This window comes from Anas acuta, chromosome 4 (assembly GCF_963932015.1).
Source record: "Anas acuta chromosome 4, bAnaAcu1.1, whole genome shotgun sequence".
Taxonomy (NCBI): Eukaryota; Metazoa; Chordata; class Aves; order Anseriformes; family Anatidae; genus Anas; species Anas acuta.
In genome coordinates this window covers 10,814,161-10,835,635 of record NC_088982.1, presented here as the reverse complement: position 1 = coordinate 10,835,635, position 21,475 = coordinate 10,814,161, and the positions used below count along the sequence as shown (strand labels likewise).

The 21,475-nt window shown below is 36.8% G+C and overlaps 1 protein-coding gene across 4 annotated transcripts in view; it reads right to left on the bottom strand.

Moving 5' to 3' along the window:
* Positions 1-21,385, bottom strand: part of ACOX3 (acyl-CoA oxidase 3, pristanoyl) — a 35,070-nt gene extending 13,685 nt beyond the window's left edge. The window contains exons 1-10 of one of the 4 annotated variants that reach the window (XM_068679817.1): positions 21,241-21,385; positions 18,154-18,337; positions 15,803-16,036; positions 14,551-14,622; positions 13,290-13,379; positions 12,565-12,708; positions 11,832-11,920; positions 2,972-3,068; positions 2,393-2,575; positions 893-1,015 (exon numbers count right to left, since the gene is read on the bottom strand). In XM_068679817.1, the coding sequence (XP_068535918.1) occupies positions 893-1,015; positions 2,393-2,575; positions 2,972-3,068; positions 11,832-11,920; positions 12,565-12,708; positions 13,290-13,379; positions 14,551-14,622; positions 15,803-16,036; positions 18,154-18,321 (1,200 nt within the window). In that variant the 5' untranslated portion in view covers positions 18,322-18,337; positions 21,241-21,385. Of the gene's footprint in view, positions 1-892; positions 1,016-2,392; positions 2,576-2,971; positions 3,069-11,831; positions 11,921-12,564; positions 12,709-13,289; positions 13,380-14,550; positions 14,623-15,802; positions 16,037-18,153; positions 18,338-21,235 lie in introns of all 4 variants that reach the window. The other 3 variants (XM_068679821.1, XM_068679816.1, XM_068679820.1) reach the window with 3 other exon arrangements.
* Positions 21,386-21,475: the final 90 nt, after the last annotated feature.

Below are 21,475 nucleotides of genomic sequence, written 5' to 3'. Positions count from 1 at the left end.
CAAAAGAAGTTCATAAGGATTACATTCTTAACACTGTCAACAGGCAGATTTTTCTGTTACAATCTGAGTTTTATCTAGGATTAGTGACTGCACTGGAGACCTCTAGAGATAAAATAACAGATCAAATAATCAAACAGACTCTTCTGTGGTTTGTGCAAAGAGGATAAATTACAATACCCAGCCAATAGTACAGAAATCTATCACAGGCTTTATTTTAGCTGGAAAAAAAATGAATGTTTAAGTGAGATGTGAGCCACGTGTAGCCACTGTGTAGGCCCTTACAGTAAAAAATGTCAACACACACACACACACATACATATATATATAATTTATATGCTATAAAAAAAACATACTGCACTTACTTTGGCTGAGAATCAGTCCTTGAAGAGACTGATTGATAGATCAAACTACTTTATAAAGGGGTAACTTCTGATTGTCTATGAGTAGTTGAGAAATTCAGCATTAAAACTCAAAAATATTAATGTTTTTCTTTAAAAGCATATTTCCTAATGCATGAGTATGAATTGCAAACTCAAGCTAGACTTGCATGGTCTGTGCAGTAATTACGAATAGTACCATTTTAGAAAGTGATTGATATATGCCCCCTGCAATATCATTTTTATAACAGTCATAAACTGAATTTACATTATCATATACTTATGATAAACAATTTGCAAGGGGACATAGTCTTAAATCCCAGTTAAACCAATAAAACTTTAACCACTCCATTAAAACTCATCTGGGGGCTTTTCTTTATTCATCCATATTTCTGAGACATTGCTCTATCATTCTTGATTGTAAGACAGCCTACTTCTAAGTAGGTCCTTCACTTAACAAATTCCAGTTTGTTGAAGTAAGAACACAGCTAAGAGGAAATGTGTAGATATCTCACCTGCCTCTGACTCCTTTGCTTTGTCAATAAGCCTGCAAAAAATTCAACGAAGTTCTCAAACAGTGATTTGGAGAAATAATCTAAGACATATGCAGCAGCCAAATAAGGAAGAAGACGCCATTGCTAGAATAAAAATTAAACAGATTTGATTACAAACTGATAAACATATATACTTTGTAATTATATATATAAAAAATATCATTTGGGAAAAAATATTCCTTTTTACCTTTTTTAAACTGGAGATGTGTGTGAAGTTATGGTGAAGAGAACTTAGCAATAATAATTTATAAACATAATTAAATATAACTATTCTGTGAATAAGTCATTTATATTATTCCAGTCCATGGATTTTGTGAATTTGTGATCAACATCCTACATCCTGTTAAACCAGTGCAGAAGTTCACTGCAGCTTTGGGGACCAATGACATTTTTTGCTCTGTGTTTACACAATGTCTGGCATACCGTGGCCCACCACCATGGCAGAGGGTATAACCGTTTCACTTGCTTGTTCATTAAGGAACCTAAGTTAGTAGTGCTCTTTGCACTTTGTGAGGAAAAAATAGGAAAAAAAAAGGCTGGAAAGAAGAAAAAAAAAGCATCTTTATATCAGATGGAAGCCCATGAAGAAGGGAAACTGCTTAAAGAAGCTTTTGTAGTAGAGAAAAAAGGGAATGAAGGTTCAGGAAGTAAAACCTACAGAATAAGCTGAAGTCGAGCAAAATAGAGGTTCACAAAGTAGTGGGAAGTAGAATCAGGTTTATTTAGATGAGGTGGAAAGAAGGCAGCTTTTGCTAGAGCTTGTTGAAATGCATGAAAACTTAAAAAGTTGCAAGCCTGGAAAAAAGGCACCTACTTTGCAAGGACAGAATGGGTGGGTTGGTTATTCTAGCACTTCTTACCTAACAACCTTTCTCATCCAGCTGATCTGAGTTTTCTCACTCTTTGCTAGTTTACCATGACTACCCATTTTACCTTTTTCAGACCAAAAGGTGTTTTTCATTTGCATATTCTGTGGAAAAAAAGGTTGGCTGTATTCGTCTTAAAATCAGTGCTGGCTGGATGTTCACTACAATGATTGTCATTGATTTGTGTACTTTTAAATAATAAGGTCTAAAAAAGAGAAAATGAAGATAGTAGCAAAAGATGCACTGACATTTTTTAATGCTAGTTTCTTCATCAGTACTTTTTTGTGCACATAGCACAGCCTTTCTCTGAAAAGGTTACTATTTTAGAAGACATATGGTTCTAGGTACTTTGGAGAGACTTTTATTTTTTCCTTTGCTTGTCCAAGAACTTATCTCAAAAGTCTGATCATGCCAAGAGAATGGGTAAGAAGTCTTAAGCTGCAATGAACACCCAAAGCTGCACTGGATCTACACTTCAGATGAAAAAGACAATTTTAATTTCATTAATTTCGGTGTCACTATTTTGATTTGCAGTAGCTTTGAAACTGAGTGTCATTACATAAAAGTCTATAGATGCAAAGTCCAAAGTTTTTACCTGTGTTTGGTATTCAAGAACAGGTATTTCCTCTTCATCAGTTGGTCCAAACTGATGGCGAGTTGCTGAGAAGCGAATGGCTATTGATAAGGCAAGCTTTAAATTGGTTGCAGAAACTGCTGTGATCAGAATTCTGCCGATGGACAAAGATCCAAGAGATGCGCTAAAACGCTCTTTAACATCCTAAATGGATAAACAGCACAGAGTAAATGGAGGAGCTAACATTTAATTTGCCTACCCCACAAAAATACAACTCTGGACCATGATCAGAAGCCCAGAGGGCTGGACAATTTTATTTACTGACACAGTCAGTTAAGGTGTTCCGAAAAGATCCAAAGCAGTTTCTTTAAACTACTTTGGGACTGCTGGGGTACCTCAAAAGGCAAGAAGTTAGTAAAATCAATAAGGTGAATTTAGACATCACTGAAAGACAATTAGAAAATCAGCATTCATGTGACACTGTGCCAACAATCATTTAGGTACTAGTGCTTACCAACATATGATGCTCATGCTTTATCTCGTAACCTACTTGTGGCTTTGTATATTTACATATTAATGAAACAAAACTTTGATTCATACCTTGAAAGAACTGGAGTATTTCCCCTCAGCTGTGACGTCTCCAGCTATATTCAGGATGTTTTCTTTAGGTATCCTGACATTGTGAAACATGGCAAACCTGGTCAAACAAATACACAAATAATGTAAAATCTATCTTGACATAGTTTAGGGTGTCTACATTTCAGAAAAAGGTCACAGCATGCATATCAGTAAACCCATCAAGACAGGTAGGTAATTTTTGGATAGTATGTATTCGTACTCAGGCCAGTAGAGGAAATTCAATATGGGAAATTATTTGCTGTCACTCTTCAATTTGTTTTTCAAAAATTAAGATGATGCTTAAAAAACAAACCCTCAGGGGACCCTTTGAGCAACTCCATAAGAAAATAAGTTTAAAGAAAAAACACAACACAAAACAACCAAACGGAAGAGCAATTTATTCTCTTTGAGGACAGGGACAGTCTTCTGGGTAGTTACTTATCAGAGACCTTATACAGAGTCTGTGTGATAGACACTTTCAGCGACAGACTATAAATGTCTCAGTCTGCATGAACTTAGGAAAGTGAGTTAGCTTGGTGACTCAGTTATCAAAAAGCTTGGAAAGATGAACAATTCAACTCTCTCTGCTGCTAAAATCAGGCTGGGCCATTCTGACTCCACAGAATTCCTTGACACTGTTAATTCTGCTGAACCAAATGTCTTAGTGGCGTACTGAGGGGTTGCTCATTGCAGTCTAGAGAAGGTAATGCTTTGGAAAAGGGGGAAGCTATTTGTGTGAGTCTAAAATACAGATCCGTGAGGGTCTTCCATGTTTCTGTAATACAAATGAGTACCCAGCTGTATTAGTGCACTAAGAAGGAACAGAAAGGAGAACCTTCCTTTGCTTGAACTCAGACTAGGACTTCTATCCCCTGGAATGTGGCATCTTAAGAAGGGATGAGTGACATTGTCTTTTCTAAATTGTGGCACCCTAGCAGCAATAAAGAAGGAAGCTGTTAGAATAGGCAGACTGTCCTAAATACTCATATTCTTCAGGAAGAAAGAAGAAAGTGTATGAACTGTTTCACCAAAATGGGCAGTACAACTTGGCTCGATAGGGGTAATATCTGCTCCACTCACAAATATCTCAGTATCTAATAGCACTTGAAAAGCTGCATTTGTAATCAAAGCAAATTCCTTTTGCCTGCCAATACAGGCTGATCTACTTAATAAGGCCCCTGAGAGCCAGGTCTTTCACATTAATAAATTACATAAGGGCTGCATTGCTGCATGTGCTTTAAAATTACGAGTTGTTTCCAAGGAAACATATCTGCATACTGAATTTATTCAGCCTTAGAGATACAGGCTATTTTCAAACTTAGCCACAGAGAAAAGCAGGCTATCCTAACCAAGAACCAGCTGCTTACTGGCCTTATACATGTGCTTTATTAAGTGCGAGTTTCAGTGAGACAACACTACATAATAGAACCAAATTCAGAATTTCCAAAGATCTCATATACATCTTTGTTAATATTTCTTCTTATCACTGAAAATAAAAAAATCTAATTCCAAAAAGATATTTTGGCTAAATTCATGTTCTCTGCTCCCTGTACACCAAATAAAATTAATCACATCTAAGAAAGTATAGCAACTCTATTATTTTTAAGCAATAGCATGCACACTAGATAGAACTGGAACTTTCAAAAAATTATTACTTTAATTACAAGACAGTGTGTGTGGCAAGGATTAGATCCCTAGTTTAGCACTCTGCTTAACTAGCTGTACATCCACAGAACAAGAAGGTGCCTTCTCCTTTGACCTTACAACCAAAGCGCACGGCAAGAAGCTACGTATATGGTTCAAACTGTGAGGCAGACACTATCTGCTACAGAATACTTGCTTGATATATCAGCCAGTCACAGTAGCTAATCATTTCTTAATCATAACCATTTCTTACATGCCATTAGAACAAATGAAAACTTTAAGGAAGAATTTGAGTGATGAAAGGGAGCCTTGTAGATTGTTCTAAAGAATCCCTCCCAAGCAGGAAAAGATGCATGGAAGAATGCAATGAAACATCATTTAGAAAAGCTACTGAATGGCAATAAAAACTGGACTCATGAGCCAGGTTAGAGGAAAAGTTGACTTAACAAAGATATGATACACTCTTTGGGCACAGTTTTCGAAGAAATTTCAAAAGGCTCCAACTCTTGGGACTTCTATTTGCAAATATACATCTGGAGTAGGTTTAGACCTGTGTATGATGATGGCAAGATTCATAGTAGCATTAATGATGAAGAAGATGACAAATTGTCCTTTAGAGTTTTAGACTGTAGTGATTAGTTCAATTCATTCAACAATGCTGTGCAATTGTAGAAAGTCATTATATTGATGTGTGCTTGAAGCTCTGTATCTACTAACATACACATCTTCCATATAATAATAACCTGTTTTTAGGAAATGCAAGCCTACTTACATTGAACACATCGTGTGTCAAACAAAACAGCTAGCAAAATAACCTGAACAGTTTAACTCCATTTCTTCAACTGTAATATAAACCTAAAAACCTAAACGTAGAATAAGTCTTTATGGTAAAGAGAAAACCTTGTAGAAAGTTTTGTTATAATTTGTCAGCCATAAGTGTAAGGTAGGTAGTTCTGCACGTTATAAAGTGTTACCTAGAATTATTTTGATTAAAAAAGTATACCTTCTTAGAATCACTATTCTTCATAGCTAGTGAACAAGAATACTAAATTTCCACTCATTATGTAACAACCTATTTTCTTATTATGAAAATTGATTCAAATAATGCACACTGAGACAGGTTTTAGAAGTTCAGATTTCTTTCCTTGATATTGGCCATTAAAGATACTTTATTTCCTTCTTTTTCTGTAAGCTGCTATCAAAATAGAGGCATGTAAAATGGCAAAAACTTTAAGAAGCCAAGGAGAGAGATAGAATTAGCAATTAAAAAACCCACAGAAAGCTCCCGTGCATTAAGAAATATGATATATTGCCTATAAGCACCAATGTTGAAAATAAAAGCAGAACCTTACAGGATCTGGGAGTTAGCCGACGTTATGAAATGACTGCCAACTGCTGTTATGCTCCCTCTCCAAGAATTTTGCTATTTGAAATTATTAGACATGCTGGCCAATTTGAACTTGATATCGGAACGTATTAAAAATAAATAGTAAGCTTTAATGAAGTCAACGATCACATTTCTAATGGTTATTAGCCTAGGAAGCACAGTGAATAGACACGGACCACATCTGTCAACGCATTTAGGAGAAAATCTCCTCAAATAATTGAAGAGAAGTAGAAATATCTTACAATAATGGAACTGTATATACAGCCATGGGGATATCAAGTACCAGCAAGTTTGGAAAATGTCTATGTTTCACATGGTGATGACAAGACCATAGGTTTGAAAGCTACCCTAATTAGGGACTCTTCTGCACAGCAATTAGTGTGTCTGAGATTAAGACCTCTCTGCAAAAGAGACAGATAGCTGCCACTTTAAATATGTTTCACAGAGCTCTAAAGAAATGTGGAATTTTACAGAGCCTAGTACACAGGTAAGACAACTGTATTTCATACATTTCTTCTACCAAGATTAGCTGAGCAGAGTGAAGCACTATTCCAATAGTAACATTTTTGTTTGGGTTCTTTGGCTGGTGGTTTAGGGAACATTTCAAGTAAAGTTAATCTTACTGACTTTAAATCATGCAAAAGTAATTCATCTGGTGTGCAGTAATGCTGATTAAAAAAAAAAAAAAAAAAGAGCAGCTGGAAAAGCCACGAGCTCCTTTTGCCAGTACTAAATTAATAAGCTGTTACCTATGGTACAAATAGCTCAAATATGTTTTAGTGAATTTCAGACCCACAAAAATGCCTGTCCTGCCAGCTTTTATTACTGACTATGTTAGAGATGGTGCAGTGACAGTTCTGTCAATCCTTTTAGCCAGAAACAGAAAGCAGGTGAATGGTATTGAAAAACTGCAAGTCAAGTGATCTCACGGCTGTTTATGAGACACAGTAAACCTTGGGAAGAATAACATTTAAGAGGTTTGGTGAAAAACTTGTGGAAGAGAAAGAAAACAGCTGCATATTCCAGACTGAAACTCACAGAAAGGTTAAAGTTGAGAAGAGTTACAGTGAGGCTGGGGAAAACTGAAACGCGGTATTTTAGCTCCAGTTTCTACGAACAAAACTAATCTAAGAATGCAGGTCTGTAGAAGAAACATTCAACAACAGCAGTAAAACAACAGAGGCCTCCTAATCCTATCTTAATGGACTTCGTGGAGACACAAAAATCCAGTCACCCTACAGTTCTTATAAGTTAAGTGCCAGTCAGGCAAGGAGTTCCGGATGGTTAGACCCCTGCATAAGTCAAGGGCAGACAAAGATCTGCTAAGGAAAAAAAAAAAAAAGAAAAAGAAAAAAAAAGGCTGTCTGAAATACACTACAGATGTGAGGCCCAGTTTCTGCAGGTGATAAAACAACTTTGTGATCAGATCTGAATCTGCCTTTCCCCATTAGTATCATCAGTGCCTGTCATTGTGACAGTCATCACAATGTGGCTAACGTGGCTAAACTGGCTGTGGCTATGCTGTTGTTGTGTACTTGCAAGTGATAAAAATGAGAAGGGGATAATGCATTTAGCTCTTTAGCGATGTGACCACATCTTAGCCATGTATGCAGCATTATATGTCTCACCTTGACCATAGCAACTAAGTGGAGAGGGTGAAACAGGGAAATATCAGTGAAGCCACTGCAAAATCACTGTTTTGACTTAAATTGCAAATATACAAGACATGCCTTACAAAATATTCCTCACAAGAACTGACGGTAGTGTATTCAGGTAACTTAAGTTCATGTACAGGTATTTTAGCCATTATTTGTATTTTATAGCTGCTTCATCTGTTCTCTTCAGACACTTGTTTGTGGCTCTGGTCAGTGGCTCAAGGACAATCAAAACCTCAAACAGGCACGAGCTTGTTCTTACTAGAGAAGCACAACTGATACTTGCTTTCTTATTTACATCCCTATACTGTCACTTTCCCTGTACCGGAACAGCCTCTACTGTGGCCTTGCAGTGAACCAGACCTGACAAATCATCTGCTTGAAAATAGACTTTTCTTTTTTTTTTGAAGAGATTAGTTTTCAGACAGTTCCTGTTCCCTAGCTGAGTCCACTGCACAGCACAAATGTTTGTCTCAGCACAATGAAAAAGGCAGTGTGGGAGTAGAAACAAACAACCAAAGGAGCACAGTGTGCAACTTATCTTCAGCAACTACTGCTTTGGATTGTAAAATGAAGCTCCAAGAGACTACTTAGGCTCCAAAATGAACTTCAGCTCCAACCTTCCAAGTGAAATAACTGCAAACATTGGGAAATCTAAGATTTAAAGGCATAAATTCTGTGAGACAAAAATCCTTTGAAGGACTAGGCTTTCATTTGGTCTACACTTCACATCTGCAGTAGCAGAATCTTAATTTATTGTGTGTTTGTTAGTATTTCAATTTCATTGCCAGTAATTGATTAAAATTCTGCTACTGCTACAGCTACCGATAAATAAATTAGCTAAACATTTAAATGACATAATACAAAGGACTTGAATTTGTATGATGTATGAAATCTCTAGCATGCAAGGAGCATAGCAGTGAGGGCTTTCAAAACCCTCAGTCTCTTACCAGGAGGGCTACTTTTACAGGACTTACTGCTTTTCTGCCCAACAAATCCCCTTTACCCATTCCTCTTGGGTTTTGTGTTTAGTTTTCAGCATTCAGAACACTGAATCTAGCTTTGTTGTTACAGAACACATTGAATGTCACAGCAGGTTGTATGTGCAAAGATCACATGCTAACTGTATATGAAAGGTTTTTAAACCTGCTAGTAAAAAACCCTTTGGTTTTCTGAAGTCCATCATTAAATTAGACACCACTAACAATTCCTGTTCACCCAGAAGACCCTTTTTTCCCCTACAAACAATTCAGTTCAAATAAACAGTTTTCTCTTTGGCAGTGGTCTGCTGTATTGTTGATAGCTTAATTTCACTAGTTCTTCCCTTATCGTAGGTTTTGTCTGCTCAACAGACTGTATCCACACTACCAGTAGATACAGCTGAATGAACTCCGAGCACGTTTTATAAAGACAGGCATGTTCAGCACTATTTAAGAAACACAATTAAAACTAATTTTCAAACTCTTTCCAACATAAATTCAGGTGGGCATGTTTTCTTTTTCTGAATTGGAAAAGCAGCAGTTTACTCTTAGTTACAACAGGATATGAAATTGTTTCACTACTGATTTGGTGGCAATCATTTACTGAGGTGCACTGCATAATGGGAAGGTTTGGTAATGTTACATTACCCAGAGTAGACAAAAAACAAAACAAAACCAAGACAAAGGGGAAAAACAGAAATGGCCATCAGCAATTAACAAAGCTCTTGTTTTATGTTTCTCAACTTCTGTACCTGCCATGCATGTTACTGAAAAGCCCTTGGATCCTAAATACACTTTTTTTTTTTTTTTAGTGCTTGTTTTTTTTCCCCTGATATTTCAATTTTGGGACCACAGTGAACAGCATATTTCACAGAGTACTAGACTACTAGCAACAGGTGGACATTTTTGTATTATAAAGACTGAAGCACTTGCATCCCCTAGTGGCAGCCCGATTTATTTTTTGGAGTCTAAATTTAACGTAAGAAAAAATGTAGTTCTATCTTTAATCATGTATGTATTTATTACACCAAATTTTGTGAATGACAAAAAGAAAGGAAGATAATTTAAAATACTTTGAAGTGATTTTTTTAAATGTTATTCTAGTTAAATAACATTCTAGTTAAGAAGTTATGAGAATTATTTAGAAAGACAGACTCTGAAGGAGCAGGTTAGTCAGTTGAATTCACACCACAAAAATTCCCACATTATTTCTGCACCTCTTACTGAAAACATTACACTTTGCATTAGAATGTATCAGTCAAACTTCAGCCAAATGACAGAGGAGATTAATCTTCTAAAACCAAAAGGGACTGTTACAATCACCTTCTCTGTTCTCTTACATAGCATAAATCAATTACAATGTTCTCTGTTCTCTTACATAGCATAAATCAATTACAATGTCCAAGCAAACTAGATTTTTTTCTCCATGCCCTACAAATATGCTCATGAGTTTAAATCTGTATACCCATGTTGAAAAGGCGTATCATAAACTTCGAGTACAGGAACAAAATCTGACATCTCTATCGGTTTCCTTGTACTCTGATCTTCACTCTGACCATTTATCCTAAGTGTTACTCTATGGAAATATATCTGATTTACTTAAGTGCCAATGGTAGTCGAACCAGAATTCATGTGTACATTCAAGAAACTGGCAAAGTATGAGGTAGAGGCTAATGCTTTTAATAACAGCATAATGGGATCTAATACTTCATTAGATGAACATATATACAGATTATATGCCAAATTTTCATTTTTTTCTTTTCCATCCTCATGTTGTGCTTAAAACAAATTAAGAATGCAGCAGAATTAAGAATGAGCAGCAGATTAAGAAGGAGCAAATTAAGAATGAGCAGCAGAATTTGACTATTTCTACCGAAATACGAAGCTGGATTACTTTTGGAATACTCAAACCCATGTTGCTGTGCCATCTGGTGGCTACAAGTTTGTAATGCAGATGCAGGCAAATCCCAACTAAACCTCCCTAAGCTCTTGTCCAGGCTTCTTCTCACATCCATCCCCTATAAAACTTCATTTGCTGTATGCTTTTTTTTCTTCTTTCATCTGTGTCTTTATGCTACAGAGCATCAATAAGAATTATGTACATACACAGTCAGAGCCACTATTGACACTACAGGTTATTTGGGGTATTAGGAGGAAGCTGGTAAAGACAAAAACTACAGAACACCTATGACCTGCTGGAAAGCCAGTTAAAACCATTAAATTGCAAAGAAGGATACCTTAAGATATCTGCTTTTTGCAGATGGCAATGGCACACTGCAATGGTACACTATGTAGGACAACAACTGAACAACAAACTGAATCAACTGAAAAAAAGTAAATTGCAAGCTTAAAGAAGTGACACCCACTAACACCCCCTTTATTATTTCAGATTTCTTGTCTTTAAACAGAGCTGTAAAAATAATGTAGGGTTTTAAAAAACAATTTTAAAAATTTTCTGTTTCTATGCACAAATCTATCAGATTCCTTTGGACAGCAGAGACACAACACGGCCACTCAATGCCATGACTGAGAAATGAAGTCCAGGAACTTCTTTATTTCAACTGTACACATAGAATACAGAAAAAGTAACTAACCTCCTCATCTGAACTGGACAGGGTTAGTCCAGGAACCTCATGGCTTAAACAAGACAGGTAATGAGTCTCTGACTTGTGTCAGAGATCCAGACCTACTTGGTCACAGCAATCTTACATCTTTACTAACAATAAGCCTTGTCTGTGGTCCTCTACTAGCCCTGCTTTGGGCTGGAAATTAATGTGCCAAAAAATTGAGAGCTTACACCCATGTGGATTTACAGACTAACATGCTTTAGCTAGTAACTTTTTTTTTTTCTTTTTTCAGTATTACTGTTGCAGAGTCTGACTATAAAACCACTCAGTAACATCCACAGAGTTATCAGTGGCACTTCATACTCTAAAAAGTGAGTGAAATAGAAAGGCTGAAAGTTCCAGGAATAGAAAATACTGAAATTCAGGATTCTTCAAAATTGCTATTTCATTTCATTTTATTTTTAAATAGCAACATATTAAAGCTACTAGCTACCTCAGCCCTTTCATCATCTCAGAAGGACAGGCCGAATTGACCCAGGATTTCAGGATTTTGCACCACTATGCATGATATAATGTAGAATGTTTCCTCGTTCAAACAGATAGACTTACCCATTATCTAAACCATTCTGCCCAATTTTCTTTCCTATGTCACCTACCATCACACCTGGCATAGGTAGGAGAGTTTTTATATCTCGAATCTGCATAGAAGAGGAAGGAAACATTAGTTCAGTTGTGGGACAATTAAAGTTCTTGGTTGAACTCTTCAAACAGTGAAAATATTCCCAATTTGTATTCTGTCATTAATACTAAAGAAAGCTTTCTGATTTTCCAGGCACATAATCCTAGATATACTTACATATCCGTTCATTCAGGACATAGGTCTCATAATGAAAATTACTTAAGCTAATAACAATACTTCGTTAAGTAAGCCTTAACACAGATCAAATTAACATTGAAACCTCCTTCAGGTGCACGCAGAGAGCAGGAACCAACCTAACGTCAATGGAACAATCAGCTTCAAGATATTCCCTGACCTTAAGCCTTGTCCAAGACTTTCAGGACTTCATATAGCATAGGTTATTTCTAATTGTATAGGCACTGTGATAATCTTTGGGCTTCTTACCTCTTCTGCATTTTCCAGTTGCAGAAAACTGACATAAAATTGGCTGAACAACCAGCACAAAAACACAGTGAACATTTTAAAATGGTGCACTGTTCACAATTGCTATTAATATTGAAGGCATTCATTAAAGCCGTAAGGAACAGTATTAACAGAAGATCTTTAATCTAATACCCCTCACCCACACAGAAAGACAACAGATTAGCAATATTCTTATCCTACCTGTACAATAAAGGAATGTAATCCTTGGCATTGTCCATCAGGAGTATACAGTTGGGCATACACAACTGCATGGGTGGCGTGTTTCCCCATATTACCAACCCAGAACTTTGCAGCTTCAAAGTCAGGTGTATTGATGATAAATTCCTGTAGCCAGCAAAAAAGGAGCAAAATGATTAAAATGATAAAAACTATTCATGGACAAGATCATGTTTTGAAAGCATCCATTAGCTGCCAGTATTTCATCCTGTACTGTGCTCCAACAGTTAAAATCTCTCTTACAGTGTTCAACTTTGGAGAGAACTCATGTGGCTAGGAAAACTTTAAAGGAGAAAAAGTTAATGACTTGACTGTAACGCCTAAATTTCAGCCTTTAAATTGTTCATTGAAGCAGTTAAAAAAGTAAAGCAAAGTGATGGACTCTGAAGCATTTCCTAGATCTTGGGTTAAGGTGAGCTGAGTCCACTGTGGGCTGAAACTTGTGCAGGGACCACCTCCTTCTTGTGCAGTTTTCTATGGAAAGGAATGCTGGCTAATAGTGTGAAAGCACATTTTCCAGTTTGGACAACTAAGGGACCACGAGTAGGATCCATTCTCTAGAATACACGTATCACAAAATGCAGACATAACTTCAACATTCAGATTTTTAGATTACAAATACTGTGTTTTCTGAAGAAGTCTAACAGATTAACAGTGTTAAGTATTATTCCTGTGCATTAAAGACTAACCTGAGTGCTACGATCAAATGTGGCAGTGGTCCGTATGCCTTTGGTATTAGTTCCATGGCTGAGTTCAGTCAGAGCAAAACATCCAAAAATCTAAACAAAGAGATATAAGGCACAATTCAAGACTAGTATTCAAGGCTAGTTTATTAGAGTAATTAAAACCATAAGACATGAAAATGATTACTAATTTAGCTCTTGAAAAGTGACTTGCAATTACAAAATCTACCTGCAGTAGGGTAAAAGATTTTTTTCCTTTGCTGATGGCTGATTTATTCAGACAGGTACAGATTGTTACATGCACTGACTGATAGTTTTCGACTGTCTGGGCTGAGAGAACTCTTTTGCGATGAAAATGGGTGAATCATATGAATATATGCATACACTTGATTCTCCATCAGTATTTGGGAACACCAGCTGTTTGAGGTCACACTGAAATGTAAATACTGCACCCTTTTACCTAGGCTGGTTTGGCCTGTGGTATTCAGCTGTAGTTACCAAACCTTTGAAAAGCAAGTGAAAACAAAAAATGTAGGAGTATATTGCTGTCTGTCTACTGCTGAGACATAAACAATTTCAGAAGATTCAATAAGTAAGGAAGGTGAATGGTTGACAAAGAAACAAGATAAAAAATGATAAAGAGATACAAAAGAGGCATGATGCTCAGTTTGAATGCACTCAGGAGTATTTATCTTGCAGAATCAATGAGGGTCAGTCAATGAGTGAATGCTGAGCAGGAGAAAATGTTCAGGATTGGCTCTTTCTGTATCAGGTAGGCTGGACTTACTGTACAGAGCACTTGGTTCTGGGTCTCCTTTGGAATCTCTGTGGAGTTTCTGTGGCATTAAGAGATTATTGTTTTCCGGTTTATAGTATTTCTAGGGAATATTTACAGCATCATGCCAAGGGCTTGTGTTGCATAGCATATGATGTAGATGTTGGAGTCTTTGAGAGTGCAAAATTTGCTACCATACTGTTAAAAGACACTGGGCAATAACAAAACTGGCATAGTGTCATCAATATTGCCTTTTTGGAAGAAGTCTGCAAACTTTGACTGCATGTTAACTTGGACAGTCTAATACAGATTCAGGAACTGGTATGACAACTAGCAGTGAGAGCAGTCAAGGCTCAGTGCTTCAATGTGCTCCTTGGTCTTCTTTTTGCTATTTAGATCAGTACCTAAGTAGATCAGAAATAATACAAAGGTACAGGTAATGCCATGTTTCTGACAATGCCCAGTTCTCACAAGCTATTCAAAAAAATTTACCTCCATGTTAAAAACTTTTCCCAGTAGGTCTGCAAACCTGTTTGAAGCACTCAAAATTGTACCTGCAAATACCTGTAAAAACAAATAATGAATGAAATCTGTAATCCCATGATAGAAAACACAAATATATATGCAATAGTGATATCCATTAAAGAGACCAGGGAAAGGTTGGTTGCATAGTAAACTACTACTTAGACTATACCTTAAGGAAGCAAGTCAAGACTTGATCTTGTCATGAACCCTTTGCAGAGGATTGAATACTCTCTGAAGAGAAAACACTGAGTAGTGAGACCAAAGACTAAATGGCCCATTGCTGCAATATTTTCAAGACAGGATCAACTTTTCACAGTTTGAACCTGTTCAAGCCTTCCATGCAAACTCTTAGAAATGCATAGTGAGCTCACTTTCCACTTTTATATGTGGATATCTCCTTGAATAAAGCAAAATTTTCAGACTATTCTGGTTTGTTTCACAGCAAATAGATTGGGACCTGAAGGTAGCTGCTTCAGAACCAGTAAGATTATTGTTTTTAAATCTACCTTCAGTTTTTCTAAAGAGATGTTCATATAACAGAACTCCAGACCTTCCCTGCAGTGAGTAATAATTTATTAATTCAGCAAATATTATTTGACCACCTATCATAGAATGGCTCGTGTGGAAGGGACCTTAAAGATCATCTAGTTCCAATCTCCCTGCCACGGGCAGAGCACCTCCCAGTAGATCAGGTAGTGGGAAGCTACCTATGTTAAGTATTCCTTCTGAAGTATTTTCTGAGAGACTCATCCAGGGGGGACTTGATGAACAGAAGCCCAGCCACTGATGTCAGTGATAATCTCTACACTGATTTCCATTCCTTCTGGATTCTGCCCTGAATCAACACTCCAGGGGATGAGGCAAGGAAGTTTCTGATACTTGTCTCTGGAGTGTAGAAGTTCTTTTGGCTACTGCTGCCGTTGAAGAGGCAGAAGAGGACACAAAAGGTGGAACTGTAAGCATCAAAATACCTTTCTGTACCTGTGCCCATACTGTTTCACCTTTACTCTCCAGGCAGGATTCCAACAGGGATGGGGCTAAAGGACAAAGATCTACTATTATCCCACAGTTCTGTGATTCTTCCAAACAGTTAAACAGAATTTGATTTTTGAAAACAATGGACTGGGAAAAATATTGCTTTAATACAACAGACAGAAAACAACAGATTTATGGTATTATAAGACACTTAAATTCACATATATTTTTGACCTGTACTTACACCGCAATGCAAGAAATACTGGAGACACGGAGACCAATCATACATTCCTATGCAGATAACCATATTAAATATTTTTAATGGATTCTCTATGATCTCTTGCTGAGTAAGAAAGTCATACTCAAAGAGTCGTTTACAGCGCAGGAACGTCAGCTCCTGATACTTCTCACGGCTCAAATCTTCTCCAGGACGATGTGCGAAGAAAGGATCATTTTCTAGAGCAGAGAAGATTCTGTTCTTGAGGGTGGGAAAATGACATGAGAACGTTAACACAAAAGCATCAACAAAACAAGTTAATGTTCTTCTAGGATAATACTAGGCCTCAAACTACAATAGTTTGATAGATTCAAGTTTATAAAGGCAAAATTCCCCAGAATTAAAAATATATCAAAATTGTCTGTCATTATATATACAGTTCATGCAGCTAAATTTTACAAAAGCTCCTTTGTCATGAAGTAACAAGTGTGAGACTGATTCATTCTGAATGTAAGAAATTGGTTTGTTAAAAGTTACTTGCTTTTTATAGCCACTTAATTATTTCACTATGAAGCTGAGGGAAGGACTCTAAGGAGCAAGGGCTCTCAATCTGAGAACAAAGGCAGAACTCCAGGGGTAGCATCCAGCTAAAAATATGCTGTAACGTTAAAGGCTACCACAACTGTTCTGTTCCCAGGTGAAAGCAGAAATGTACTCCATTTAATATGTAAATGTGCACATCTTTTAAAATTTTTAAAATATCTTTTTTTTTTTTTTTTTTTTTTTCCTTAGTTAAAACCACAGAATTATAGAATAGCTTGGGCTGGAAATGACCTTAAAGATCATTTACTTCCAACCCCTGGCCATAGGAAGGGATACTTCCCACCAGACCAGTTTGCTCCAGCCTGGCCTTGAGCACTTCCAGGGATGGGGCATCCACAGCTTTTCTGAGCAGCCTGTTCCAGTGCCTCATCACCTCCACAGTGAAAAATGTCTTCTTTATATCTAATCTGTACCTATCCATTTTTAGTTTTAAACATTACTCCTTGTCTTGTAACTACAGGCTCTAAAGAATATGTAACAAAGTTCTCTAGCTTTCTTGTAGGCCCCTTTAGGTATTGGAAGGCTGCTCTAAGGTCTCCTTTCTCCTAGCTGAAAAATCTCAACTCCCTCAGCCTGTCCTCATAGCAGAGGTGCTTCAGCCTCATCGTCATGGCCCTCCGGTGGCCCCGATCCAACCGTTCCATGTCCTTCTTGTGCTGGGAGCTTCACAGCTGAATGCAGTACTCCAGGTGGGGCCTAACGAGAATGATATGCTACAGCATTTTTATCACCTCATATCTCTGTCTTGATCATATGATATCCGCATCTTCTTAAATATCTTTTGTGTGATTTAGAAAAAAAAATAATAAAGTGTCTTAGGCAAAATCTTATTTATTTTTTTTATTTTTATTTTTAAGTCCTTTTCCCCTCTCTGAAAGGAATGTTGCAGTATGAAGGGAAACAAACAAACAAAACAGATGATTCCCCATGCTCCTGTTTCAAAGTTAGGGTTATTCTCTCTCTATGAACAATACCATTTGCTCAGTTTCGAAACTCTTTCAGATGCAGAGCACTTTCTCTTTTTTTTTTTTTTTTGCATACACTTTTAAATATATGTTAGATACAAAACAAGGCATTTTTGATTTCTTTGATCCTCCTTCTAAGATTTTAATACCTACAGTGCACCTTCAATATTAGCTTAAATCTACATAAATCTACACCAAAAAAAGGCAGTTCTGTCTCCTCCTACATCTTCCACATCATGCATTCCCACACCACTTTTTGAGCAGCAATTAATCTCCCCCTTTTTAACTTACATCAGGTCAAAGAACAGCAGAAATACCATGAGGCATAAACTTAGGTGACTGTGAATTAATTGTAAAACATGATATATAATAAATACCAGTATTAAATATAATATAGATACATAATACATGATTTAATGCCTTATTATTTATTTTTTAATTATTTCTTTATTTTTTTTAATTTATTTTTTTAAGAAATGTTTAATGATTTAATTTTAATGATTTAATAATCATAAAGAAAACTGATAAAATATAGTTCTTCCTCAGTTTGGAATGGATAATGAAGTCCTGTAATGTAGCATCTACTTGTCTCCACTGTATTGACAATTAGTAATGAAATAAACTTTAGCTGACATCAAAGTAGTTTGCTTAAAAATTCAGTTCTGCTCTGGAAATTACATGTGCAAAGTTAATTTCATGCTCCGTAAGTACAGGGTGTTATTAAATACTTTGTGTTTGAAAATCACATGTGATTCTATTGATAAGACATGTACAAAATTTAAACATGCTTACTGTTCTTGCTAAACTTACTTTAAGCTGGATGATATCCTCACCATCCAGAAACACTGCCATCTCCTTCCAGTTGAAGGAAGCTTTCTTTCGATATTTGCAGAGCGGCCCCTTGGGGAAATCTGGTAGCAAAGTATCCCAGGAACTTTGGTTGCCATTGGCTTCTTTCAGATTCACTGTGGATGCCATTGATAGCTAAACCGTTCTGCACCAAACAAGAAAATATACAACATGAACTGAGGCACTGCAGATGTCTAACTTTTAATAGTATAAAGAAATAAAAAGGGTTGTTAATTTAACCTGTTCAAATCTGTGAATACAGCAGTGCAAAGCAAACTAAAAGACTGGCTGTACTTTTTTCTAATTCAACTGACGTGGTACAAGCTAAGGAAAAATGCCTTTGATCAAATTTAAATGAACTACATGGCCTTTGTTACTAAAATATGGCCTGCACATTTTAAAATGAGCAAAGTATGAAACAGGGACAGCATTGGTGAATACTGCATATTAAGAGGTGAGAAAAGATCTAGGGAAGAAAACTGCATGTTCTGAATAACCTAATGTGAATGATTAAGCCACTTCACTTCTATCTGTAGTGCAAAATAAAATATAAAAGCAACCAAACGTGCACAACAAAACGAAACCCTATTTAGAAGATACCAATACTATCTCCACATTACTAGTTAAAATTCAAGCAATTCTTATGTAAATGTCATGTTGGTTATGCGTTAAGGCTTATTATTGCATAAGTGAAGTAATAAGCTGTTGTTCAGGCATAAACAACACAAGTCCGAAGACTTAAGGGAAATGGTAGGAACTCTGCCCTTATGTTCCACTGGTTGAATATACGAATGAGTAACCATGCAATAAAGTCATGTACACCACTGCAAGAAACAAACTCCTGTAAATTCTGCACATTTGCAACTCCTTTGCCTGATTGAAATAAGGCAAGTCATTACGAAAGCAGACTTCCCAAACCTCCAGAATAGTTAGCGTAGTCCTTTGTTAAAGAATTAACTCATGACCATCTACTTTCACACATCTGCAAAGTTTTGGAGAAAAAAAAAAAGACACTGTGTTTTAGTTTCAAACTTCGATAGAAGATCTATTTTTGTAATACAAACTGAAGTTCTCATGCTTTCAAAACAGGTAGAATTTTCTTCACTAAGACAGAAACTGTACAAAGACCATAAACCCTCCTAAACCTGCTTCCAAATAGTTTTGTAATATTCTAATACAAAAAAATACTGCTTTTGCCCTTCCTTGTATTTTGCCAAAATGTTTCTTAAGGCCTGAAGTACTAAATAGTGCATGTTATTTTTTTTGCAACAGAAAATTATTATTTTCCTCTTAATCTGTTATTTTCCTTAATTGATTTTTATAGAGAAATGTGAAATGTGAAATGAAGTTTTCCCATCTAACTTATATTTTTCAAAAGTCTATATGATTTCTAGGTATGTCAGATACCACTATATAAACTGGAAGCACTTTTAGATCAGTGTAGAAAGGTTACAGCTGAATTTTTCAGGTGCTGGGCTAACATATATTAATTGATTTTAAAATGAAGTTTAGTAATTTCATTTCCAAAATTGGTTGAATAAATCCTGTTTACTAAGTTAACAAAATTTAAATTTCAACAGTTAAGTTTGAAAAGTTAAATTGGAATCTTCCAATAGGAAGATTCATCATTATTTTCTCAGGAAACAAGGACTTTTCTGCAGCTGGAATTCTTCCTTTATTTGGTGAAAAATTATGTACTTAAATTCATTAAATAAGGATTAATTTGGGGGACTGAAGATCAAAGGCACTAGTTATTTGGCTAATGTCAAGCAGTTTACTTAAGTGAACAGAAGGTACTCTAAAATTATTGCTGTAATGGACATTTGACTTAATTAGCTAAAAGTCCAATCAGTTATCTGGGGTAAATGGGAAGCAGGAAAGGTGGAGTGGATAGATTACTGTAGATAACAGTACTGTAAAAGTACAAAGCAAATATCTGATCAGATCAGCATGGAATGATATGGTGCCTACCACAGCTCCTACTAATTTAAGATTGTCCAGAACTGGGCTAGCTCTCACAAATCAACTTGGCTATGTATACTATATATGCTAACAGTTCCAGGAAGGAGCAGTTCCTTCCAGTACTGAGCAACTGGTTTGGAAAGGAAAAAAAGAGAAAAATAAAACCCAAATCCCAGGCACTGAGAACAAAGCATTTCAACCTGAAGCCATACCAACAGACATTACCCTTTTACTGGCAAACAAAAGTGAACTGTAAAGCATTTAAATCAGGCTGAAGCTTCTAGCTCAGAACAGAGAAAAACATGACATCAAAATACTGCAGTTATTTAAATATGTGTGTGTATAAATATTATTTACATTGTAAATCAATGAGACTGTTCAAATAATAAAACTAAGCATTCAAGAAAAGCGTTCCTGCATAGCAAAACAAACAAACAAAAAAATTTCCCTCTCTGCTTTCCTACAATGCTTTGATTGAGTCCTTCCAAGCAACAACTTCAAAATCAACTAGAAATCAAGCCAAGTATTTATTTACAGCAGGAGAATGGCAGCCAAAGGACTGCCCCAAGGTGCTATGTCCATCCTTGAACAACTGTATTCCACTGCCTGTTTGAAATCTGCACATGGATGTGGCACGAGACAACGGTGCAGATTAACTCTCTGAGAATTGCTACTTATATGATACCTGTTGAGTTTCTTTTATTTATCTAATTAAATGTGGAAGGTGCTCCTGCTGGTAATTCAAGTTCGTGACTGCCCAAACCCCTTTGAGGTTTCAGTTGCACAACCTCTCTTTGAATTGCCTAACTTAAGCAAAAGGGGCTCGTTTCTGGCCGGAAAGCAAAAAAATAACTACGTGAGGTACCACATTTTACTATAAAAGCGTGCTAACATTTGTTTCCTCGAGCTTGAGGGGTCAGATTGTGTGTGACCTGCGGGATTACAGCCCTAAAACCCCAAGCAGCTTTCCCAGAAATGCGTTTTCTACACCGAGGTACAGCAGTCAGCACGACAGCTTTGAACTTTAAAAGCCGTAAACACGTTAAAAACCCTTCAGCCTTGCTGCTGGGACTAAAGGTACCTTACACGGTGCTACTTCAGGGAGGATTCGCAGCGTTTGGCGCCCGCTCCCCTCTACACAACAGCAGAGCGCTTCTAGGAACCGCTCCGCAGCCGCCCGGCACCACAATTAATCGGGTTTGCAACCTTTACGGGCGAGAAGGTGATGAAGGGCCGCTCTGTTTACTGTCGCCGTCCCCGCCTCAGGAACTGACGGGAGCAGGACGCGCCCGGTCCCGCCTCCTTCCCCCCGCCAGCAGGC